This window comes from Crinia signifera, chromosome 4, assembly GCF_055691185.1.
Source record: "Crinia signifera chromosome 4, ASM5569118v1, whole genome shotgun sequence".
Lineage (NCBI taxonomy): Eukaryota > Metazoa > Chordata > Amphibia > Anura > Myobatrachidae > Crinia > Crinia signifera.
Genome location: NC_139220.1, coordinates 149,815,765 through 149,842,879, shown reverse-complemented (window position 1 = coordinate 149,842,879; position 27,115 = coordinate 149,815,765). Strand labels below are relative to the sequence as shown.

The following is a 27,115-nucleotide window of genomic DNA, read 5'->3' as shown; positions in this document are numbered from 1 at the left end:
TCTATGTTTCTATGTAACTTTAGTTGTCACTCACAAAAAGATATGCTTGTGAGCTCCTCCGCCCATGACTAAATAAAACGGATGAGGGTAAGAAATGGTGTACGACACACCGGGAACCAATGTGCCGCACGTAGACTGACCTTCTTACGGCATGTTTTAATGTGGCAGTGCCCCATGCTCTCCTTCATACTCAAGCGCATGGGGTGTCCATTAACACAGGTTTGTGTCATTGGCAGCAAATGGTGCTGCTGAAAAAAACCCACCGACTCCTCCTCTGTCTGCGGCAGGTTAAACATGCTGAGAGGTTCTGCAGCCATATCTAATTAACAGCGTCAGAAATAATGCAGTCACTTCACCTCTGACTGAAATGGGCAACTGCGTAACGCTGACTGTCTACGCTAGCCGTGGGAACACTACGCTGAATCTGACAGGGACGCTGATTACGCTGGCCGCGGAAACACTATGCTACTTCTGACTGACTACGCTGACCCAGCGAACACTATGCTGATTCCCACAGGGACGCTACGCTTACTACGTATGGGCGCTGTGCTATTACACAAGTACCAAAATAATAAGCAGACAAACTATAAAGCATTTCTGAGATTAATTGTGTAATATCCATTTAAGATAAGCAATAATAACAACATCTAATTAACACATCACTGTCGGTATCTTAACTGAACTACTGTATATTAATAGGTCAAGTATAATTAAACCAACAGTTTCCTCAATAGGGGTCAGATCTGTATTGTAATATTAAATAAGAGGAGGAAGAATTCTGTTGTTAAAACAGAGAAGGGAGCAGGGTCAAATTATCGTTTTCTTTTCAATGTGTTATGCCCCCTACATCTGCAATGTATTAGGGCAATGCCACTATCCCCTGACAGGGGATTGGGGCCATTAAACATGTTTAACAATCCAGATCCCTTAATCCTGGCAAAGATGTGCCAGTAATTCTATAGGAGGTTTTTAATTAGTCCCGAGAATTATTTTACCCGACAAAAAAGCAGGCTGATTTTCCACCAATGGTCATTATCCAATTAAAGACAATTTTCGGGCAATATGAAATGGGATCTGGTATAGGTATTTGAATCTCATGTGTTATTGTAGCTCAGAGAGCTGGCTGGTTGGACTCCTTTCTCTACAATGTTTAAAACATCTCCCCAACCGTCCTTCTCTCTGACAATGAGCTTTCAAAAACCCAGTCTATGACCAGCATCAATACCGTCCTAACAGAGCCGGAACTACCATTGCACCAACCCCGTCACCCACTGTTTTTCCTTGTCACACTTGTCTCCCCCCTACCTCACTTTTTCACCCACTGCAATGTTGCATATTATGAACTGGGTTCAGGTGTAGAAGGGGGGACAAATTATATTTTTGCACCTGGCCCACAACCCAGAAGTTCTGCCACTGCATCCTAAAATGACATCATTCTGCATCAAAATAAGATTGCTTACCAGCACTTGTTAATTTGATTCATAGTCCCAATATAGTTCTATAGACACTGCCCTAACCACCGCCTCATAAATGAATCTCTAGTTTCCCCAGTGGTAATGCAAAGATATATTGTGCAATCCAATGCAATGACCATGCTCTGTTGAAAACAGCTGTTTGTTCCTGGTTTATGGCTGATCGCACTGTCATAAATAGCTCTCTTATACTTTTATGCAGTGCGCCTCCTCTGATTTTTCCGCCTCTTCGAATACCTATGCATACCTCCCAACTTGTGGCCGAGAGAAATAGGGACACTCGCGCGGCGAAGCCGCGCGAGCGCCCGAAAAGGGGGCGGGGCGTATGCAAATGAGGGCGCGGCTTATGCTAATTAGCCGCGACCTCATTTTCATACGAGAATAGACGCTGTGCGCATGCGCACAGCGTCTATTCTACTAGATTGGGGGTTCTCCCAACTGCCACCCCCCGCAGCGGGACAATGCCTGCCGCGGGTGGGACGTCGGGACAGGACCCGAAAATCGGGACTGTCCCGACGGAATCGTGACAGTTGGGAGGTATGCCTATGCACACTTCTAGATTGTAGAGCAGAGGGTACCTGAGGGATTCAGATGCATTGAAGCGAAACCAATGTGTTTTGCACATCAGTGCACATCAGCTGCGCTTTGTAACTAGTCCCTAGTGTATATTACTTTGGGTTCAAACAGGGAGATCACTAAAAAAACCTGTCATCATCAGTCGTTTCATCTGATAGGAAGCTGCACGGCTCATAGGAAGTATTGTGCGCATTCTTATGTGGAGCTTTAAATGTACCATCACAATTTTATTTTAATATGTATTTAATTTTAAAATGTAGATACAAGAGATAGATAGATAGATAGATAGATAGATAGATAGTTCAGAGCTTTGGTTATTTGAACCAATGTACTTCACAGATCATCAGACAGCTGAACTTGATTGACATCCAACTGCTGTGTCTGGGCAGAGCAGCTTACTCTGAGCACAAACACATTAATTTGTATTATGTCCAAAACAAAGCAGAATATCACAGAGCTTCGCAAGAATGAATGCAGGAGCAGACTGGGGGTAATTCAGTTCTCCTGTAATCACGACTGCATAAGCACACCATGTCTAATTGCATAACCTCCTGCTAATTGTTCACTGCAATGCCAGAATACCCAGACAATGAAAGGACATTTGGTTAGGTTACAAAGCACCATGGCAATAAATCAGCCTCATGTCTTTCATTAGTTAACCAAAAATAATAAGAAGCAGGTGTTAGCTTTAGAGCACAACACAATGACTCAGTGATTACACACAGTGCAGCAAAAAAATTCTGCCTCGCATATGACCTTCCCTGTGTGTGACTGTCTCTGCTCGCTGCGAGCAGTGAATAGGAATAACTTCTGTGCTGTACACACATAAAGCATCATGGGATTTGTAGTACAGAGCACTTCCTGCCTCTCTTCCTGATGTGTTCCTGCTTGGGTGTGTTGCACTGACTGCACTTACCTTGCTAAGTAAGTTTCAGTCGGCAGATTGGAGCAGCTTTCTTAAGGTTCAGTGCGGGCAGTGTCTGCAGCCACAGCTTACCACCACTGCTCAGGTACATTAGGGGCTGCTGCATTGCTCCATATGTTTGTAAAACAAAACCTTCCTTGTTTACTTTAACAAAAGCTGCGTTTCCCAATTGTTACAGCTGGTGAGCATATGGCAGTGTGCTTCTAATGAGCTGATAAACTTCACCAAGGAAAGGTAAGTGCTCCGAGAAGTGTTGTTGTTCCTTTAGGGCTTTGCACTATTGAGACCTCGGATTATGTTTGCTTAGCTCTCACATTTCAGGGGCTGATAAAATCCTTTCAAAATGGACAGGCTTCTTATTAGCCACACTTTTAAAAGAGTTTATGAAACAATAATATATTTATATTGGGCAAAAATCTTCAGAACCATACAACCTATATGAACGGTTATTATTTTATAAAGGTTGTTTCTAGATCCACTTCTGTTTTGTGGGTGTGACGTTAGGTGAGGGTGGAAGTAGTTAGATGCCCTCACAGCGTTTATTTATTTTATGTAGGCGTAGGTTATTTTATTGCAGCTGGATTGTAACCTCGCTGGCTCGCCATGTTTTGGGCATGGTGGCTCCCTTCACTCGCCATAGATTTATATTCCCCCTTCAGGTATACGTGGACCCAGTGCATGCTGGGAAGGAAGCGGGAGAAGGGATCTACAGCAAAAAAGATAGACAACCATTAGGTCGACATGTGAAATGGTTGACATGCAAAAAGGTTGACACTACCATTAGGTCGACAGTCATAAGTTCAACATGGGGTTTTCACTGTTTTTTTTTTTGCCCAAATGTTGACACAGTCGACATGGACACAGTTTGAAGTGAACCGCAGCCCCTCACATTGCTCGCTATGCTTCGGGCACGGTGCCTCGCTGTGCTCGGCACACTATTTTACTCTCACACCTCGCCCTAGTGGATGGTAGGGCATGAAATACCACCTGTCAGCTCAAAAAAAAAACAGTGAAAAAACCCATGTCGACCCTTTGACTGTCAACCTAGACACTGTAGACCTAATGGTAGTGTCGACCTTTTTGCAGGTCGACAAATAGTCCGGATACCACTGGGAAAACTCACAAAACAGAAGTGGTTCTAGCCACAACCATGAATAAATAAAGTATGTCGTGTGTGTGCTGATTAGAAAGATGTGTTCTTGGAGATGTTTACAATAAACATGTCTGTCTTACTTAAGGTGCCCATACACTAGTAAGATTTATCTTCAGATCTGGCTGGTTGGAACAATAACCTTGTAATATCTGAATGACAGTTGTCAGTTTTCCAGCATTTCCAAGCAAATGGTCAACTGTCATTTGCTCTCATCCATAACCATGTTTTTGTTCCAACCATCCAGATCTGAAGATAAATCTGCGTGTGTATGGCCACCTTTATTCAGTCTGTTAATGCAGCCTTCTTTGCTCTGTCTCAATATATGTGTATATAGCATGTTCATGTACCCTATGTTCTACTTTGAGATGGTAATTGTTGGCGGGGGTGATAGGATACTGGAAATTCAAAGTGCAGAATTCTATAATGTTTAATATTGTAAAACAGTGGTTGCCAACCTCAATCCTCAAGACTGGGAACACATTAATACCATGTTCACATCGCAAAATGCAGGGGGCGCACCGGGACTTTGAAACGGTTCAGTCCCGGTGTGACCCTGCATTTTGCGCTGTTCAGGTCCGAACCGGCAATATTGCTGGTTTGCTGAGGTCATGAAGGGGTGGGCGAGGAGGCAGCGCTTAGAGCTGGCGCTGCTCCAAGCACTGCCTCCTCCATAGTGTGAATGGGAAACGGGTCGCTTGACTCGATTACCCTTTCAGACCACAAAGCAACATGGCAACACACTGGTAAGAACCCTTCTTTTTTTATCGGTTTGAATTGCTGTGTTGCTACCAGTTTACTGGACCAGGTATCCACTTCCACATCGCACCAGATACCGTGTTGAACCAGCATGGACCTGGTAATTAAATGCAATGTGAAAGGGGTATTAACAAAGTTTGTACCAGGCGAGATTAGCAGCGAAGGGGACATGGCGGTGTGTTGGCATCGGTAAGTGCTTACCGGCCATGAGGAGCATCATTCTGCATATAGAGCCAAATGAGGATGTCACTGACATGTGCGCACACAATACATGATCTTTGTGTGTGCCAGCAATATGTTTTTGAATGACATTGTTCACAGACATGGTGTCTGCTGTGCAACACAGCCAATGCCCAATATATCTAAAGATATAGGGGGTTGTTCTACTAGTTCACTCGCAAAGGCACAATCACTCTCTTATGGACAAAACAATGTACACTGCAGGTGGGGCTGATGTAACACGTGCAGAGATAGTTACATTTTGGTGTTTTATTGTTTGTGTGCAGGGTAAATACTGGCCGCTTTGTTTTAAACTGCAATAGAGATATCAGTTTGAAGTACAAACCCCACCCAAATCTAACTCTCTCTGCACATGTTACATCTGCCCCCAGGAGAGCACGCGGGCAAGGAATTTACTGCCCCTGTCAGTACAGGAGTGATCAATGTATATACAAAATGATAAAATCTTTTAATACAGCATCGGTTGATTATTTAGCCGATGTTAGAACTTCCAGATGTGGATGAAGGGCCCTTCATCCACATCTGGAAGTTTAACATCGGCTAAATAATCAACCAATGCTGTATTGAAAGATTTAATCATTTTGTATATACATTGTTATGCCCATAGGGCAACTTTTTATTAAAAAATTACTATTTTCTTATAGACATGTTGTGATCATATTTACAAGCGCACGCTGAATCACCTTACTTTTTCATCTCTAAAAACATTAGGTCCCGTCTAACAGGGGATCCCTCAGAGGTGCTGTGCAGTTTGGGGTTATTCTGTCTGTGTGTGTGTGTGTGTGTGTGTGTCTGTATGTCTGTCTAATCTCTTCCTTGGGCTATCTCCCAAAATTTAAATCCACACTAATATTAAATGCATAGCACACTATATTTTCTTCTACGATCCCCATGGCAGCCATGACAGTGGGATATTCCCCTCCTCCTACCAGATTAGACAGGACTTTTTTCAGGGACCGCCCCCCTTGGGTATAACAGCTCACACCTCCCTCTCCTCTGTGTCTTTTTCTCCTGTCTCCGTCTAGATAGGACAGGCAGGGCGTTATTTTATTTTTAAACAGGGCTACCTCTTACATATATGGGATGGCTTCCCGGGAAGAAGGAGAGCTGCGGAGGAGTGTGGCCTTTGAGATACCTGCCTCCAGCAGCTACTAAGGGTAAGAACTGTGCTTAGCGCCAGTTACCTGCCTAAAATCCCGGCAGCATGTCATTTTGCAAGACCCCCGTTTTTTGTGTGGGTGTGTAGCAGCGTTACCTGAAGGCTGTGGAGCTGGGTAGTCACGCTGGGAGACAGAGCTGGCAGGGAGGCTGGCGCGTGGCTGATCGCTGTATGGTCAGCGCGTGTAAGCGTCTGGCTGGGAGCCGACGCTGAGAGCTGCCGGGTGCTGAGACGCGTGCGGCGGAAGTGCGCATAAAACGTCACTTCCGCCGGCGTGGTGCACCAAGTGTGCACCTGAATAATGTCCCCGGAAACGGGGACCGGATTTTTTGGTTCCGCTTTGCGGAAATGGGCGCAGAAATCGCCAGACAGAAACGCTGCTGGCATACAAAGAGTTAAGCTGTCCTGAATATAAACGGACATGCTTTGCAGAGCCTGTGGTGTTGTACAAGCAGCAGAACCATGGAGGAAAGCCAGCAGCAGCAAGCACCTTCTTCCCAGCAGCCTGACATTGCCCCTTTGAGGTAAGCCCTTTGGTTTTTGGGCATTAGTTGGTTTTATTTTGCATGATACTAGTTAGGTTTCTGCTTTGTTTCCAGTGTGCCTAAATCACCTGTTCATAAGAAAAGGACAGCTAAGAAGAAATTCCTTACCTGTACTTGCATGAGTTGTGACAAGGCATTTGCTAGTGCCGATAAGAGGACTCTGTGTGAAGAATGTGACAAAATCCCACAGCCTAAGGTGGATAAGTCGGACCAATCGGATGTCCTTAAAAAACTGATGGATTGGATGCAAAAGTCGTTTGTCTCCAAAGAGGAATTCTTGCAGTCTCAGAAGCCCAAGAGGTCTCGGGAGCAGGCTGGAATGCTGACGGAAGGGGGTGGTTCCTCGGAGGAGATAGAACCAGTGGAGGCAGAAGACATTGAGGAAGGTGAAATAGAGGAAGATGTAAGATCTTTCAACCTCGAATTGGTGGAAAGTGTGCTGAAAAGCATTTACAAATCCATGAATTACCCGGAAGCCTCAGACACCGCAGCAGATCCACTTTTCGAAGATAGATCGAAGAAAGGAAGAACCTTCCCGGTTCACAAAGTAGTCCGTGAGATGATCAATAAGGAATGGGTCAACACGGATAAGAGGATGGCTGGATGGGCGAGAGTGGATAAAATGTACCCTTTCAAAGATGAGGACTTCCTGAAGTGGTGTCTAGTGCCCAAGGTCGACGCAGCGGTGGCAGAGCTGACGTCTAGAACAACCATACCACTGGAAGATGGGGCGGCGTTTAAAGACGCTATGGAAAGGAAGATCGAAAATTCGCTTAGGAAATTGCACCAGACCTCTGCGCTGTCGCTTAAATCCAGTGTGGCTATTGCGTCGGTGGCAAGGGCAATGAGGCTATGGTCGTCGGAGCTCCATACAGACATAACCGAGAAGATTTCCAAGCAATATCTGCTGAGAAGCTTACAGACCATACAGAAGTCTATCGAATACCTGTGTGAGGCCTCTTTGGACGCGGTGTCGTTCTCGGCTAAGGCGATGGCACAAGGAGTGACGGCCAGGAGGGCGCTCTGGCTCAAACCCTGGAGTGCGGATGCCAACTCCAAGAATCGTCTAACGGCACTACCCTTTGAAGGCGGGTTCTTGTTCGGCTCAAAATTGGATTCGATGATCCAGAGAATTTCGGGGGGGAAGTCTGTGAGACTACCCCAAGACAGGAGGAATAGGTTTCCCATCCCTACCTCTAGCAGGCAGACTTATAGAGAGGCAAGAAGTTATCGGCCCGGTCGCCAGTACTCCCGCAGGGGGAATCCGAATATGACTCGCCAGTCCTTTCGTCAACAGTATCGGAGAGGTGCCAAGTTATGATGGTGGTTCAATGGTGAGAGTTGGAGCCCGGTTGTTTCAGTTTTCGGAAGTCTGGAAGACATCGATATCAGACAGATGGGTCAACAATATTGTGGAAAGGGGCTACCAAATAGAATTTCTAAGGAGGCCTTGGAAGAACAAATTTGTCAGGTCAAGAGTTCCAGTGAAGAAACTGGAAAGAGAGACTCTCACCTTGAAGATTCTACAGCTTCTACAAATAGGGGCAATAGAACATGTCCCGAAAGACCAAGTACGTCTGGGGTATTATTCGAACCTCTTCTTAGTGGAGAAGAGTACAGGTGGTTTCAGGACCATCTTGGACCTGAGAGGATTGAATCTCTTTGTCAAGAAGCTAAAGTTCAAGATGGAAACTATAAGCTCTATCCTTATGGGTCTTAGACAAGAAGATTGGTTAGCGTCCATAGACCTGAAAGACGCTTATTATCACGTCCCCGTGTCACTAGAGGACAGAAAGTTTCTCAGGTTCTCGCTTCTCGACCAACATTATTAATTTACCTGCCTTCCCTTCGGGCTCAGGACATCGCCGAGAGTGTTCACAAAAGTCTTGGTGACACTTGTGGCAGAACTAAGGAAGCAGGGAATCCAAATCTGGCCGTACCTGGACGACCTATTGCTGGCAGGAAGATCAGTGAGAGAGGTCCAGATGAGTGTCAAAATTACAATAGAATTTCTGCAGAAACATGGTTGGGTGATCAACCAAGAAAAAAGTCAGCTGCAGCCATGCCAGACAATCAAGTTCCTGGGTGTCCTTATAGACACAGTAAAGTTTTCAGTGAGCCTGTCGGTAGACCGCTGTCTGAAGATACAAAATCTGACGCAACTGTTATTAACAAAAGGAAGATGCCCCCTGAAGGTGGCGCTACAACTTCTAGGGATGATGACATCATGTATACATATCATTCCATAGGCCCAGTGGTACATGAGGAAGCTACAGTGGCAGTTGCTCCCATTCATGAAGAATCAGACCCACGAGGGGTTCCAGATAATCCTGAATGCCGAGACGAAGAATTCGTTAAGGTGGTGGAGCTCTGGCTTAAGGAGAAGGAGCTCCAGTCTCTCAAACCCAGAATTTGTGGTTATGACGACCGATGCGAGTCTTCAAGGTTGGGGCGCTCACCTTGGGAGGAGCTCGGTACAAGGGGCTTGGACCACAGAAGAGAGTGCAAGGTCATCCAATGTCAGAGAACTGCTCGCCGTTTGGGAAGCAATCTGTTGCCTACAAAACAAACTTCGGAATACCAACCTAAGGATCATGTCAGACAATATGACAGTAGTGGCACATATAAACCACCAAGGCGGTACAAGGAGCTTACCTGTACTGAGAGTGTTGGAGAAGATCATGTCGTGGGCAGTGAACAACCTGCAATCAATCTCGGCCGTGTACATTCCGGGTCCAGAGAACACTGTAGCGGACTTTCTAAGTCGCAAGAGGATTCTGCCGGGAGAATGGGAGTTGGACTCGAAGGTGTTCAGTCAAATAGTCGCCAGGTTTGGCGAACCCGAGATAGACCTGATGGTGTCGTTCTCCAACAAGAAGGTGAGCAGATTCTGCTCGAAATCCTTTCACCCACAAGCCACGGCACTGGACACGTTTTCAGTGAAATGGGAGTTCACTCTGGGATATATCTTCCCGCCATTCCCCATGATCAGCAGAGTGCTCAAGAAAATCAGAGAGGACCGAGTGGAAGTACTGGTAGTGCTTCCATTTTGGCCGAGAAGAGCCTGGTTTACTGCAGTACTAAGGATGGCGGTGCAACCACCGTGGGTGTTGCCGGTGATACCAGACCTGTTGAAACAGGGACCAATATGTCATCCAGAGCCAGAAAGCTTCTCGCTGAGGGCATGGCGATTGAGCGGGCGACCCTGAAGCGCCATAACTTATCCGAACAAGTGACCGAATTGTTGCTGAAAGCAAGGAAAGAAGGTTCCTCGCTAATATATTACAAAACCTGGAAGAAGTTCATCTCATGGGGGAACTTTGAGGGTCAGTTTGCCGATATCTCTACGGCCAAGGTCTTGCAATTCCTGTATGAAGGGTTCGAGTTGGGGCTGGCGGTAGCCACCATTAAGTCACAGATTTCTGCTCTCAGTGTACTGTTGGACAGAAGATTAGCTGAGGAAAAGCTAGTAAAGAAGTTCTGCAGAGCAATCAAGGGAATACGGCCACCAAGAAAATCTTTAGTGGCCCCGTGGGATCTGAATTTGGTGCTAAAAGCACTAATGCTACAGCCTTTTGAACCCCTGGAAGACTCATCGGTAAAGTACCTAACATGGAAGGTACTGTTCTTGATAGCTATAACATCGGCGAGGAGGGTCAGCGAGATTCAGGCCCTCTGGATCAAGGAACCGTACCTAGTGATTTTCCCTGACAGAGTTGTGCTGAGAACTCACCCAGACTTCATGCCAAAAGTCATATCAGCGTTCCACTTGAATCAGGAAATATCCTTGCCTAGGTTTTTCCCTGAGCCGATTAATGACGAACAGAAGGCCTATCATACGCTGGATCTGGTGAGAGCAGTTTCAGTGTATCTGGACCGTACAAAGGAGATCAGAAAGTCTGATCACTTATTCATTATCCCTGAGGGTCCGAAGAAGGGCTCTAGGGCTACGAAGCAAACCATTTCGAGATGGGTACGAGAAGTTATCGTATTCGCCTACAAAAATGAAGATAAGAGACCGCCTCCAATCATCAAGGCACATTCAACCAGGGCAGTGGCCACATCATGGGCTAGAAGGGCCAAGGCGTCAGTATCGGAGATCTGTCAAGCCGCTACATGGTCATCCGTCCATACCTTTACTAACCACTATGCCTTGAACGTGTCTACAGCCCACTTTGGGAATCTTGTAATTGAAGAGGCCTTGTCCATAAGATAAGTCTCTTGAATAAATCTCTGTTACATTCATATTGGCTCCCTCCCGTTTATTGTGCAGCTTGGGTATGTCCCACTGTCATGGCTGCCATGGGGATCGTAGAAGAAATATGCGAATTATACTCACCGATAATTCCTTTTCTTCCTAGAGATCCCATGGCAGCCACTTATTTCCCACCCTTTGTGCTAGAAGTTTTTCAGGGACGTTGGTGCGGAGACACTCGAAAGACACAGAGGAGAGGGAGGTGTGAGCTGTTATACCCAAGGGGGGCGGTCCCTGAAAAAAGTCCTGTCTAATCTGGTAGGAGGAGGGGAATATCCCACTGTCATGGCTGCCATGGGATCTCTAGGAAGAAAAGGAATTATCGGTGAGTATAATTCGCATATTTTGCACTTAATAATAGCACCACTTATTGATGTATGTTTTGGTGCTAATACATAGAGGAGAAAGAACCAATCCCATTGAGAATAAATGGGGACTACAGTCTGAAGCATTAGTTAACCCATTGCAGGAGGTTTCGCTGATATCTCCTGCAAAAGGGCTATTTTTACATAGCCAGTATAACTAATATAATTTGTGGACTGCAAATTCCACTTGGTTTAGTAGAAAGGGTCTTCAGATGTGTACCCTCTAATAGCCTGTACCAATTTTCAGGACCCTGTTTCAAACAGCATATGAGGGGTATACGGTTGTATTATCGACCAAACTTAGGTCAACATGGGTTTAGGTCGACATAGCGTTAGGTCGACATGGGTTTTTTAAACCAACGTGTGCAGACAGGCAGTACAGTATTTCATGCCCTACCATCCACTAGGGCGTGGTGGGAGAATAAAATAGTGTGCCTGAAACATTGTGAGCAATGCAAGGGGCTGCTGTTGACTGTCGACATTCAGGTCAAAAAAATTAAAAAACCCATGTCGACCTAGACACATGTCAACCCAATGGTGTCGACCCAAGTGTGGTCAATAAAACAATCCACACCCTTTTTTTTTTTTTTTTTTTTTTCATCTCCAGTTGTAAAAAAAAAAAAATGTGTATGCAGCTCTTAGTAGATACATTGGTAATTGTAGTTGCAATATTATCTTTTTATAGCTTGATATATTCCTAAATGAATTAAAATAGTGTCAAACTCCCAAGCCTCTTTTTGTTTTTTCATGCAAACTGAATATTGTGGCAGAACAGGGTATTTTGTAAAGGTGCAAAACCACTTCCTCTTTTGCCTTACCATTCTGTAAAATTATATTCTGAAAGTATTTGTAAACTGTGTGTCACTGAATTTAAAGTATATAACTGCAGTTTGCACCTGTTAAATGTGAAAAATTATACACCAAAGTATGGTAGGAATCAGATTTGCTATTGCAGAATGTTAAACCTGTGGCAGGGCATGCTGGAGAGCTATAGGTTAGCTAGGCTTGGGCTATGCCTTGCAGAATGAGAGTGCAATCAAGTTAGTGGTGATTATATTTTAGTATGAAATAAAGTCAGCGACGGTTTTGGTTTATGGACTGCAACTCCCAACTAAAATCTGGCACCATGTTTATGGCTTAAACTATATTTTACACCTATTGGATCAAAGGAGCCAAGAAATTAGGTAATTACAATAAAATTGGTTTATTGTATACATTTAAGACTTTGGGTGACCTTTTAATAGGATAAGAGATAGAGGATGGGATGCACTAAGTGAAAAATGCGGTAAAAACCCCTTTATCTGTGTTTTTACCGCATTTTAATATGCCGTAAAACCGCACGCCGGGTTTTAGCTGCGAGGAGTATTGGGGTATTGCCAGCAAAAGCTGTCGATACCCCATAGAAGCCTATGGGCTTCTTAACGCGACCCTTGCCACCCTGCACAGACCCCTACCGTTTCGTACCGGCCCCGGGCTGAGTATACAAGTTTAACATCGCAACGCATCGCATGCCATTATAATGGCATGTGATGCAATGCGATGCGATCATGCCCGATTTGGGCTTATTCCCATGTTAAATGCCCCCCCCCCCAGACCTGATTTTTAAATGTAACCCCACCCTGATGGGTAATGAGTATGTTAAATGCCACCCCACTATCAACGCCAACCCGAAGCGCGGCGAGCGGCGGCGGTACGCGTCCTCCGACCTTTTCATACCCCCACTATCCACGTCGGCGTGGAGTTGACTTTATACAGTGTGGCGAGCGCAGCGAGCCACCGAGCCCGAAGCGTGGCGAGCGGACGCGGAATACGAGCCCGAAGCATGGAGAGGGGGCGTGGATTACTTAACATGTATTCCGCTGCGCTCGCCACACTATATCTAATAAACTCCACGCCGACGTGGATAGTGGGGGTATGAGAAGGTAGGAGGAAGCGTACCGCCGCCCCTCGCGGGCTGTCTGCGCTCGCCACGCTTTGGGTTGGCATTGATAGTGGGGTGGCGTTAACAATGGGGGGGCATTTAACATAGTCATTACCCATCAGGGTGGGTGTACAATTAAAAATCAGGTCTGGGGGGCATTTAACATAGGAATTAGGCATCTGGGTGCTTGTACAACTTAAAATCATGTCCCATCGCATGCGATGCGACTTTTTTTTTATGGTTGTACAATGCCCTGCGATGGAAATCGGGGGCGCCGTGATAATACACAAGTACCAAACCTGGAGATTTCTTACCAAATCTCTCATCCTATTTAATTTCACCCAAAGTCTAAAATGTATATAAGCAACCAATTTTATTGTAATTACATAATTTCTTGGCTCCTTTTGTTCCAATCGGTGTAAAATATAGTTGAAATTTAGCTATATTATAATCGTCAGTGCTCCATTCCAACTTCTCCTTCTGCAGGTGACTGAGAAGGAATAGCCATCCTGCAGGAGAGGCAAGTATGCCGGGGACAGGGTGGGCAGATGGCACTTAAGGCCCATAAACATGCCAGCAATGTATATATTACTGGCACCACTGCCCACCAATGTATTGTATAAGCCAGTAATGTATACATTGCTGGCACATGTCAGCAATGTATATATAACTGGAACCACTGCCCACCAATGTATGTTTTGTTACTACCTATGTGTACGGCAGCAAATTAAATTGCAGCCGTGCAGGTGGGTGGGGTTTTACCCTGGCGGTGCCACATGGGGCGGCATTTACCCAGGGCCGCTGCGACGCACTGCAGGGCCCTAGGTGGGGAGGGGGTGCCTCGCTCCCAGGGGGGGAGAGATGATGCGGCCGCCAAGTGGGGGGGGGCTTCATGCGGCCGCCCCTCTGAGTCCATGGGGGAGGGGGAGCTTGATGCGGCCACCGAGTCAGTGGGGGGGGGGGTGTGATGCTCGGTTGGGGTGGCTGGTGTGAGGCGAGGCTCACCTGGCTCCAACCAAGAAGGGAAGTTGCTCCCAAATGCCGCCCTCCAGTGGCTGGTGCCCCACGTAAATGCCCAAAGCTGCCTAGTGGTGGCGCTGGCCCTGCATTTACCTAATAACTTGGCTCTGAATATACGCAGCCCAATGATCAACTCTGAATCATGCCCCAAGAACAGAAATGCATTGAATAAAATGGGTCCTAAACCCTGCCCATTATGTAAATAGCCTTATAATGAAAGATTTTCAGCAAAGTCTTTTGCCTCCTGAAAATCTCTTGCTCTTTGGGGAAAATAGCTCAGTGTGTACGCACTACTTTGGTGAAAAGGTATATCTATCACAGATTTTGGCAAAGTCTTTTAAAATGAAAATCTACAAGTGTGTATGGGCCTTTACAATAGGTCCATTTTACTAGTATTCACATATTTTGTTTTCTTAATATATGTTACGAAGAATAACTAACCACTTTTTTTTTCTTTTTTTTTTTATTCTTTTTGTACACAGCAAAAAAAAAATCCCTTTTTTTCCGGAACACATGGCTTTCTCTGGAGAAATGTACAAAGTTCTGTCAGTGTTAATATCACTGGTGTTTCTGCTTCCAGGAGTGGAAGCAATGGATGAAGGAAACGCAATAGCAATTCTGCTTGGAATGGTTTTTACGGGCATTGGTTTTTGTGCGTGTTTGGGCTACTATGCCAGGAAGAGAAATGGGCAGTACTAGAAATGTACTTGCATTGCATTTTGTGTTTATACCAGTTAATGCTTTTGTATTGTTTTATAATCTAAATGAAAAGTCACTGCAATTGAAATTACTTATCTGTTCAAAATATGAATACTGTCTGTAAAGGAAAATAGCTTATTTCATAGTAAATCAAATTTGGTTTTGACCTATTTAGTATTGAATTACAATAAATTGAGTAACTTTACACAAATGCAAGACTGTGTACTTACATAAATTATGTACATTGAATCACATTCAGTGAGCACATCACTAATCTCATACTTTCTAAAATATTTAATGTAATTTATCTTAAACTTTGTTTGATTCTTTAATGTTGCAAAGTATTTTCCTAAAAACACATGGGTAATCTGATATTTAAATATAGCAAAAATTGCTACTAGTCTGCCCTGGTTGGGAGTGGCAGCTAATGATTGGAGACATACATAGGGAATTAAATATGTGGGTTATTCAGCAAGGATCTCCAAAGCAAAACCATGTGCACTGCAGGTGAGACAAATGTAACATGCACAGAGAGAGTTAGATTTCAGTTTCAACACACTTCACCCAAATCTAAATTACAGTGTAAAAATAATGCAGCCAGTATTTACCCTGCACAGAAACAAAACAACGTACCCAAATCTAACTCTCTCTATACATGTTTCATTTGCCCCACCTTCAGTACAGCATGGATTTGTCCATTAGAGAATGATTTTGCTGAATAGCACCCAATTAATAAAATAAAATGAAACGTTTACAGCTACTTTTTGCCATACATCAAACCACTGGATCACCCAGGTTATAAAATATTGTATATTACATTACACTGCCTATTTGAAGTTTCATCTGTATCATTCTTTAGAAGCTATGCTTTGGTTTCACTCTGGACGGTACATATCTGCTGTTTGTATAAAAATGGTTTCCTATGACCTGTATTTTTAGTTAATAATTTAAAAATGTAATTTCCACACAGTATATCACGCTATCACTGTGTAAAACCGAGACCTACAAAAGAATAACTTTTTCTTGAAAACTCAAATACAAGATTGTTATTACATAGGCCCTCATTCTGATTACCGAACTAACCCATGCACATAAGCGAATAAGCGCATTGCAGGCCTTCACTGCTGGCACCCTCTGAGGCCCACACAGTAGGGTGGCTGGGTGCGCCCAGGAAGCTGCTCGGCATCCCCAAGCGAATGGAGTGTGACTTAAATTAGCGAGCGCTACAGAAATCATTCGATGGTAAGCGACCATTAAATGATTTTAGGCACCCACACAAGGCTCCAAATGGATGTTTATGCAAATTATCCATTTGCATCACTGCAAGGAAAATTGGCGTGTAGTGGGGGATGTGCGTTACAAGGCTCACAAAGCTGCTTTGCGAGCCAACAAGAATGAGGGCCATAGGATTACATCGACTAGGGCAATTTCAAAAACAATCCTTTAGTGTTCAATATAATACTGCTTATTAGTAACTGGCAATTCAAGTGTAATTTAGAATTTCTTCCAATAAAGGTGTAATATAATTGCTTTTTGTGTACGATTCCTTTTTTCCTTGTAAAATAGTAATGTGTGGACCTGTAGCTCATCCAGTTGTGGATATCCCAGAGCTGGGACTTGTGCTGAAGCTGTTGCTAATGTGGTAGTAAAGTACATTTTTCCTCAGCTGATCCCACTTGGCAAACGTTTGAATTGTGTTTTATTCCAGTTACTAAAGCCATAATAGTGATGAGATAAGGGGGCAGATCCACTAGCTTGTAGAGCGATAAGGTGCCAGCCAAACAGCTTCTAACTGTCATTTTTTTAAACAAAGCCTGTAACATGACAGAAGCTGATTGGCTGGTACTTTATCTCCTTCCAAGGCTTTGTACATCTCCTACATGTTGAGCTATGGTATACAGTAGCATATGCTTTTCCAGTTTGATACCTGTGCCAAAATAATGTTTCATTTAAAAACATCTATGAATTTATGTATGGTGTCTTTGACTGAAATGTGAGACAGTGAGTTTGGGAAATGCCAGCGGGTTGTCTGTTATATACAGAATGTGTGTATCGCTTCTCTGCCTTTTGGCTAAAATCAAGTGTAGTATCTGTTCTTAGTGTAATATACAGTATGTGTAGTGTACCTGCTATTATGCAGGGGCTTTGTATTGAAAAGGGACGTGGTCTGCTGGGGAGGAGACGGGATTCCACCGGAATCACTATTGGGGGAAGTCCAGCCACCGTTTAATGTCACTTCTGGAACATGCCACAGCCGTCCGCCTCAGCTGGACCAGTCCAAAGCAGGTATGTCTTCTACATGCTCCAAGGTCTAATGCATCTTGCATTTGATTTGTCACAGGGGGCCAGATCTAGACTGTAGAGTGGATGACTAAGCTCCTGGATGTATTGATAGCCCAGAAAATCCACTGCTTTCCTGGACTTATGGACAGGTGCATTGTCGTGATGTGAAGGGCACCACTGGTGAGAGCTTTTGGCGCCTGGATTTCAAGCAATCTGTCACGCATTGTTTGATGTACTAGTACCCAGTGGTATGGAAGCTACATGACCAGGCTTGGCTACAAAAACAGCCACCATCTGTTTGGCCACGCTGTGCCTATGTCGAAATTCTGTCACCTCCGACTGAGGTCCACTGGGCCATCTGTTGTTTGGTCTCTGGGTCAACACTAGATAGAGGATTCATCAACACATAATTTTCCAGACCGTTTCAGCGATTGCCATTAAACCTGGCCAGCATGTTGTGCCAAGTCAGCAGATGGGGCACCCGGCATGCAGAAACTTTTCTCTGATAAAGCATACCAGATGTGAGGTGTATCTTTTTTCCTTTTTTTTTTTTTTTTTTTAATACCACTGTCAGCCTGCCTGCACAGCAGCAACGCTGTTCTTAGTGATGGTGGCCACAGGTTAGCTGCTGTACTCCTTGTTTTCCCATTGACTGTCTCCTGCACTGAAATACTGCAAACCAAAAGGGTGGTTCAGAACGGTGCTTCCTCTGCAAAGTGACTCACTGTCAGGCAAAAGTCTCCTGTCGCGCCTCTGTCTAAAAGTATAAACACTATTTCACACAGCAAGTCGGGTTGGGCACAGGATCGCATTTCCGGGTCTGTCGCTATTACATAAGTCCCAGGTCACTCATTATACTAAGGACAACACAGATTTAACCATTTTCAATAACCCAGGTCGAATTGCCTGGTTGGTCTACCCAGATTATAAACCGGTGCTTTTACACCGCAGCTCTTACGGGTCAATTAGTCACCAACCCAACAATAACCCAGGTCCAAAATGCAATGTGAAAGGGGTATAAGGTGTTAAGAGCCTTAGGTTCCTGATAAAGAAGAGTAATCGTGATAAAGTGCAGAGGTAGGAGATAAGCATGGATGACTGCTTGTCAGCCTGTCTGCTCATAGCAGTCACTATTACAGATACAGTACAAAACACACATGTAAAATATCAGACCTATCACAGCCTGCAACTGACTAAGATCACCACTCCCCCAGGTGTCCAGTAACAGCAGAAGGTGCAGGGGGCCCAGCATGTCACCAAGGTGAGCCCTGAGGTAGCCGAATGAGACCTTTCTCCCCATCGCATTGGAGCATATAGGGCAAAGCTGGCAGTAATGGCTGGATGTGCACCATGTGACTCTTTTCTTCTTGTTCTAGAGTAGTTGCCATGGAAAAGTTTGCAGCTAACTCAACTCCATAACAATAAGAGTGTGTGTGTGTGTGTGTGTGGGGGGGGGGGGGGGGGGGGGGGGGGGGAGAGAGATACAGGTTGGAGGGAAAAGTTGGAGAAGAGACAAGACCGAGGGAAAGGAGCCATGATAGTGAGTGGGGACAGACAGAGCTAGAAATGGTTATATAGGTATGTCAGCAGGTCTCGGGGAGAGTGTAATGCTGTATAGGAAGTTGGAGGGAGAGAAGTTACTACTCTCACTGGCACTGCAAAGGTAGGACCAATGGTGGGCTCCCTCACTGACCAGGCCCCCCATGCAAACACACCATATTTATCAAAAGGCAATGTTGTCCAGATGTCAGCAAAGTGCACCTATTTCTGTCAGGTACTATTACCCAGGCATTGTATAAACATCTTCGCACCCAATCCTAGTTCTACAGTATATGCACATGTGTATCCTGGTCTATGCTTTGCAGTGCATACAAATAATAAGCAAAACTGCCAAAAGTTAAACAAAATGGACCACACAAAAATTGACTCTTGAAAATATAACACTACAATTTTTCCAGTTTTTAAGTTTAAGGGTTAAGTATTTTTGCATAATCAATAACACCTGTCTTTTTATACATGAATACAACGATCTAAAACCTACAGCAATTTCTACAGTCACTTTGCTACTAATGACCACAGCATGCTAAAAATACCTGCTCCATATTTTTTTTCTTGCAAATTAGATCTAGCAAGTCTCATAATACAAAAATCTAAATAAAGTCAGGCTATTTTTACTGTTGAACTTGTTTCTATTTGATAACTGACCTAATTACCTTACCATTGTAAAGAGTGTAATATATTAAACATGTTGATCACATTGGGTCGACCAGAAATAGGTAAGCAGTCAATGGGTCGACCCCATACAGTCGACTGAGGCAAAAGATTGACAGGGCCAATAGGTCAACATGAAAAATGTAGGCACCACAAAAAGATAAAACACAGTGAAAAGTTATTTTGTATTGTTTTGTAAAGATAACGAAATGTACTTCACATGTAGCTCCTCCGCTACTGTTGCGCTCAGCACAGGTTATTATTTCCAATAATAGTCCACGTAGATGGTAAATGATTAAAAAGTACCAAAAAAATGGAAAACGTGGTCATGTTTGCATTCCTTTTGACCATGTCAACTTTTTACCTTTCGACCTAATGCATGTCAGCCATATGGAGTAAACTTAATTACTTTTGACTTCTATCCGGAACCCATTTTCTACATTAGTCATAGGTCAAGGACAAGTAAACTACTTGGTTTGCAATAGCAAACTCCTTCATTAATGGACAAATTCAAGTGCACTGCAGGTGGGGCTTTACTGGCTCTTGACTAGAGCTCACTATTAACAGAACAAAGGGTTATGTTATGCCATATACTGTATAGGGCAGTGGTTCCCAAACTGTGCGCCTAGGCTCCTTGGGGTGCCTCGGGACACTTGCAGTGGTGCCTCGGGTTGGTCGTCCAGGACCAATTCAAATTATTTATGATCAATTATTTCTGGACAAAACCAGTGTTGGTGGCTGCCAATCATAAAATATGTGTACAATCAGAACCAAATCCTGCCCTTTACCACATAACTGAACCTAAGTAGCACATATAAACACAATCTACTTAATTTGATATATATTTTTGGGGGCCTATGGGGTGCCATGGAAAAATTCTGATACTCTAGGGTGCCGTGATTAGAAAAAGATTGGGAACCCCTGGTATAGGGGAAAGAACAATTACAAGTAGCATATGTACAAATTATACTTGTATATAAAATATAATTACAAGGCACAGACTGCTTAAATATGAAGAGAAAACAAAGGGGAGAGGGCCTTACTTTCTGAAGCTAACATTGTAGAGGGGCTAGCATCTCAGTTCAGTGCTTCCACATCCCAACACCAGGTATGTACTATTTCAGCCATAACATACAGTATAGCAATGTTGTAATTGATAAACTGTTACTTTAAAACTTTATTCCTGTGAGCAGTATTTACAATTATTCTAAAGCTAGCTACGCCTGCTCGAAGCAAAAGCTTCGAAAGCTAGTCTGCTACCTTGTGATTGCCTCTGTGTTTCTGTATGTGTGAAATATGTAGTTTCACTTGCTGCCAGCAGATGGCAGTGTTTCGATTACACATGGACACTAAACATATATATATATATATATATATATATATATATATATATATGTGTCTGTGTTTGTGCATGTGTGAGAAAGAGATGTAGTTTCACTCTCTGCCAGCAAATGGCAGTGTTTTGGAGACTCATGGACACTAGACATATATACTGTATAGATGATAAACTGTTTTGAAATGCTGCAGGACAAAAGGCAGAAGTGGTATGTATATACTATTAAGGCCCTCAGCCTTATTCTCTATTTACATTTTTGAAACTATGATCTTATGATGTGCCGCATTGAAAATGATAGTTCAGTTAGGTACATTATTTCAATGTACAGGGCATACTGGACAAAAATCTGTGGTTTGGAAGGGCGCAGGACCTCAGGCGGTAACAACATGAATTTTATTGGCTAACAATACATTTTAAATTCATCTTTTCAAGACTAACTTTCTTGATCAGGCATTTACAACAGACACACACATACACACATGCATTTTCAAATCATACAATGTCATTGCTCTATGTTGCATTTCATATTCCAGGCCTTTGGGGAAAATAAGGTACAGGGCCAACCAATCAGCTCCTGACTGCCATGTTACAAGCTGTGTTTGAAAAATGACACAAGCTGTGTACTTTGTTTCTCTTCAAGCTTTGATAAAGCTCCCGTCATACTTATCTTGTCCAGTCCAGTACCATCTCACAACTTGTGCAGAGAGAGTTACATTTGGTGGAGTTATTTTGTTTCTGTGCAGGGTAAATACTGGCTGCTTTATTCTTGCACTGCAATTTAGAATTCCGTTTGAACACACCTCACCCAAATGTAACTCTCTCTGGAGTTTGCTTTTGCGAATGTACCAGAATCACGCCCTGTATAAAAATAATGTTTCAGTAGCTATAACAGTAGCTGCAGTTAATGCAGAGATGACCATAATTGCAGCTCAAAATGTAAGCCAGTGTTTGCTGATGTTCTCTGAGAAAACTACAACTTTGCACAAAATTATTAAGAGCCCTATGTGTACAGTATGTACAATATCACCCGCCCCCCTTCGATCCCCTCCCACACTGACCAGTTTCAGGAAGGGGGGGTGGATGCGGCTGATGCCGACCTGCTCCATGGCACGGGGCGGGGGTGGGGGTTTGCGGGCGCCGTTTACCGGGATCCACAGGGGGGGGGGGGGGGGGGGCGACGCTGGGCAGCTACTTCCGACAACCCCCCCACTCCTCCACTCAGCGCTGCAGTGGTGGTCGACATCCCTCCTCCCCCCGGCGGCACTGGGCAACTTCTCCCGAGTCCTGATATCCCCCCTCCTCCCTGCAGCACAAACATCTTAATTCATCCACAAACCATGGAGGGGGAGGGGGGGATGAGGGTGCCGGGCACCCAAGGCAAATGCCTAGAGCTGCCTAGTGGTGGTGCTGGCCCTGTACGTACGTACGTACGCTGAAGTAGATGGAAGCTGGACCTGCACCATGTGATCGCTTGGGAAAAATACAGTAATTTGTGGATCTACTGGGAGGGAGCAGAGCCAAAATTTAATGATTCTATTTAATAATGTCATATTGACCCTGCCCCTCTCCACTGACCTACTGTAAATATAATGTGCAGTGTATGGGATTAAAAAAATCAAACACATTCTGTATTTACAAATATGCGCTATAGCGTGTATTTTATCCTAAAGGCCCATACAGACTGGGCAATTCTCAGTCTACAAGTCCAAGCATGCCTTGCCACAGTTCGGCTATTGGGGAATGTTAAAACTGTGGCAATGCATGCTAGTATGTGTAGTTTCACAAAAGCTGGAGAGCCATAGGTTGCCCATGTAAAGGGGTGCTGTATAGAGGGTGTGCTGCATCATCATGGCTCCACCTCGCACTACACAGTGCAGAGAAAACAGGCATTGTATAGCAGTGGATGGAGGCTAAGATGATGCGATTCGGCACATATTGTGTTCTCAGGCCCCCTGAACTGCCCAGTTGTGCTCTGTATGTGCGCACCCCTAAGGGGGAGGGAGGTGAGCAGCTAGCAGAGGTTATCGGAGATTTCCCCACCATTCTGGTGGCTGGGAGAGCCACTCGATATATGGAAAACTCCAAGACGGTGTGTAAGGGAATACGCAGCTTGCTTAAGGCTCAATGCATAGCCTTTTAAATGTCCATGAAATGGGCACTTTGGATGACCTGGCGTACCCATTTACACCGCCCTCTACCCAGGTCCTAGCCGTGTTCTACCCAGGTCAGGACCTGGGTAGAAGTCCCATGTAAAGGGACACGGCATGTCCCATTTACACCGCCTCTGACCTGCTTTCAGGCCTATAATATTAATTATCCACTGATTTTAATGCCCCTGCTATGTTCCCAGCTAAAGCTGCTGACCTGAAGGGAAAGCTACAATTAGCTCTTCATATGTGAAGCTGCTGCTGCTCCATGCCAGTGTTGTACTGGTAATGTGGCACTTAGCCATGATGTAACAGCCAAGTGCCACAATCTCAGTCAGATATACGATGATGCTGCGTCCCATCTCATGTCTGCTACAGTGAGAAGCAGTGGCAATGGGGCTGTTACATACTGTTGCACAGTGTAACATAGAGCATGCTACTATAGGTTACACATATTTTTGTTAAAAGAAGAATCAATTTTTAAAATATCTAAAAAAAATATTATTCTGATTACATGGTCATTGCACATTTCCTTAATAGTTGTATGCAAAGGCAACTGCAATCAGGTGGAACACATTATTAGTCAGAGTTGTGTTGCCAGGCAACATGCTCAGAGAGTAACAAATTGTGCAGTTTATAATGTGGAAACGAGAAGAAAACCTCTGGAAGTGCATTTCAAATGTAATTAGGGACTGAAGGTTAATAAATGACATGTGAGCGATTGTCTTTAGTTTAAAAAAAAAATAAGTCACTTCATTTAATTTTTTACAAATATATAAAAACTGATAATTTACGGCTTTAACCTTGACATTAACAGGTAGATAATAGAACAGACACTAATCTAAAAACTAAACCCACTGTACCCTAGAAACAATTCACACTGAATCCAACATTTTTTAACATATAATTAGATTATACCAGGAAATATGCTGTTTATGAACAGTAAGGGTTTTATTAGCACTTTGGAAGTTCAAAATTGATAATATTTTTTTCCACCTATGACAATGACATAACTTTTGGCAGTACACACCTAGGGCCTTATTTTAGTTCACTCTTTCTGACAAAATCCTTCTTAGATGGACAAAACCATGTGCACTGCAGGTGGGGCAGATGTAACTTGTGCAGATATAATTAGATTTGGGTGGGGTTTTACTTCAAAGTGAGATCTATATTGCAGTGTAAAAATAAAGCAGCCAGTATTTTCCCTTCACAGAAACAAAATAACTCACCCAAATCTAATTCTCTCTGCACATTTTACATCTGCCCCCCTGCAGTGCACATGGTTTTGTCCATCTAAGAAGGATTTTGTCAGAAAGAGTGAACCAAAATAAGGCCCCTAGTCTCACTACCGGGCCAATCATGTTACTGTACATGGATGGCTATATGGTATGAGATCCAAATCAATGTTCTAGGTACAGTAGTCAGGTCCATTGTGATAGCAGCTTGTTAGTGAAGTCAGAAGATGGATGCACATGCAGGTTGGTAGCAGTCCTCTTTTAATAACCATTTGCCCGATAATTATATGATTTGTTTTGATTGGGTTATGATCAGGCTTTGATAGTTATGGGGGCACATAATGTATGCTATGATATCAGGTGATATTACCTGTGTCACTTCAAAACACTTATCAACCTCTTATATCTTTAGACCAGGGGTCATCAAACTATTTCTTCTACGATCCCCATGGCAGCCATAACACTGGGATGTTTCCCTTACCCCATAGATCAGACAGGAGTTTTTTCTCTAGGACTGCCCACCTTGGGTATAACAGCCTCCTCCTCCTTCACCTCGGTGTCTTTTTTTCCTGTCTCCGTTTAGAGAGGACAGAGTAGGAGTATTTGTTTATTTTCAAACAGGGTTACCTCTTATTATGGAGTGGCTTCCTGGGGAGAAGAAGATGTGAGGGGGATTGGATTTATCTATACCCCTGCACATACGCCCGTTTACGTCTGCAGAAAGTAATTGGTATGTACATACATTCTGGAGCTTGGAGTCCGGCATGGAGACAGCAGCTGTGGCCGGGAGTCAAGGCATAAGAAGGCAGCTTGGGCTAGAGACATGCGCCAGTCCGGGCTGTAAGCCGCGACTGCACGCTGCAGTGTTAAGCACTGTAAGGGCGGAAGTACGCGGCGGCGTCTGACTTCCGCCCAGAGCTATCTGTGTGTGCGCACAAAGTGTGTTCCCGGAAACAGGGGAAACAATATCTGCTCCGCTCAGCCATCCTGACTGTTGCACGGACGGCGCTTTAAGGGTTATGGCGCCCTATTTAAACACAGCATAAACGCTACTCATGGCATCACACGCTGTTCTGGAGTTAGCTGTTGCTGATATGGATGTGCCTTCTCCCCCTAAGCTGGATAATGCCCCTGTGAGGTAAGCCCTTTGGTTTTGGGCATTTAGATGTTTTATTTTCAAGTTACTTAGTATACTTTATTATTTCTTATAGTGTGCCTACAGAAGGTACCCCTGTACCGAAGAAAAGGGTTTCTAAGAAGAAATATATTGAGTCAAATTGCATGTCATGTGACAAGGTGTTTTCTGCTAGTCAAAACAAATCATTATGTGAAGATTGTGAAGTAAAACATAAGGATCCCATAAGGGAAGTTATAAAGAAGAAATCAGATCATACTGAGATATTAAAGGAACTTATGTCATGGATAAAGCAAAATTTCGTATCTAAAGATGAATTTGTACAGTCACAGACAGCAAAGAGATCCAGATCACAAGCTGGGCTGAGTCAGGATGATGGTTCATCAGGTATGGATGATCCAATAAGGGATTCCACGAATGAATCGGGTGAAATTGAGGATGATAGAACCTTCAATCTTAACCCCTTCCTGACAGAGCCAGTTTTTGCGTTCCTGACAGAGCCCTTTTTTTCAAATCTGACATGTATCACTTAAGTGGGGATAACTTTTTTTTGCTTTTACTTATCCCAGTGATTTTGAGATTGTTTTTTCGTGACACATTGTACTTCAAATTAGTGGTAAATTTGGGTCGATACAGTCTGTGTTTTTTTGTGAAAAATACCAAAATGTCGTAAAAAAATGGAAAATTTAGCAATTTGCAAAATGTTAAATTTTCTGCTTGTGAGACAAATAATCATACCACTCAAAATAGTTAATAACTAACATAGACCATATGTCTACTTTATGTTTCCATCATTATTTCAACTTCCTTTTAATTTTTTTGGACACTAGGAGGCTTACAATATGAATAGCAAATTCTCAAATTTTCAAGAAAATTTCAAACACTGATTTTTTTAGGGACCAGTTCAGTTCTGATGTGACTTTGAGGGACTTGTATGTGAGACACCCCCATAAATGATACCATTTCAAAAACTGCACCCCTCACAGTATTCAAAACAGCATTTTGGAAGTTTGTTAACCCTTTAGGTGTTTCACAGGAATTAAAACAAAGTGTAGGTGAAATTTCAAAATTTCATTTTTTTTGCAGATTTGCAATTTTAATAATTTTTTCTAAGGAACACAGTACATTTTACTAGAGAAATGTGACTAAAAATTGATTCCCCCAATTCTTTTGTTTTCATAAATATCCTATATGTGGCCCTAGTGTGCACGTTGACCAAACCACAGGCTTCATAATAGAAGGAGCACCTACTTGATTTTGGAGCCTCCTTTTTATGAGATAATTTTTTAGGCACCATGTAGGTTTCTAGGCACCATAAGATGCTAAAATTTAGGAACCCCCCCACAAGTGACCCAATTTTGCAAACTACACCCCTCAGGGAATTCATCTAGGGGTATAGTGTACATTTCAAACCCCCAGGGGTTTCACCAATTGTGGTACAACTGGGCAGTGAAAATGAAAAATTTAATTTTTTACACAAAAATGCAGTTCTGGCTCAAAATTTTTTCATTTTCAGAAGGTATGAAGGAGAAAAAGCACCCCAAAATCTGTGCCCCAATTTCTCCCGAGTACGGCAATGCCTCACATGTGACCAAAAAATACCATTTGGGTGCATGGCAGGACTCAGAAAGGAAGGAGTGATTTTTGGATTTTGCAGCTCAGATTCTGGTGGAATGTTGGTG

At 43.7% G+C, this 27,115-nt stretch overlaps 1 protein-coding gene and 1 pseudogene across 2 annotated transcripts; both read left to right on the top strand.

The window, feature by feature from the left end:
- The first annotated feature begins 2,843 nt into the window (after positions 1-2,843).
- Positions 2,844-16,616, top strand: SMIM30 (small integral membrane protein 30). 2 transcript variants are annotated; one of them, XM_083182760.1, is made up of 3 exons: positions 2,844-2,972; positions 3,152-3,207; positions 14,870-16,616. In XM_083182760.1, exon 3 carries the CDS (start codon positions 14,901-14,903, stop codon positions 15,084-15,086), a length of 186 nt encoding a protein of 61 aa, XP_083038886.1. In that variant the 5' UTR covers positions 2,844-2,972; positions 3,152-3,207; positions 14,870-14,900; the 3' UTR covers positions 15,087-16,616. The 2 variants fall into 2 exon arrangements, with proteins under 2 accessions (XP_083038886.1, XP_083038885.1); XM_083182759.1 differs by having other exon boundaries at positions 2,861-3,058.
- Positions 16,617-17,137: 521 nt separating this feature from the next.
- On the top strand, positions 17,138-17,310 carry LOC146076304 (U2 spliceosomal RNA; annotated as a pseudogene).
- Positions 17,311-27,115: the final 9,805 nt, after the last annotated feature.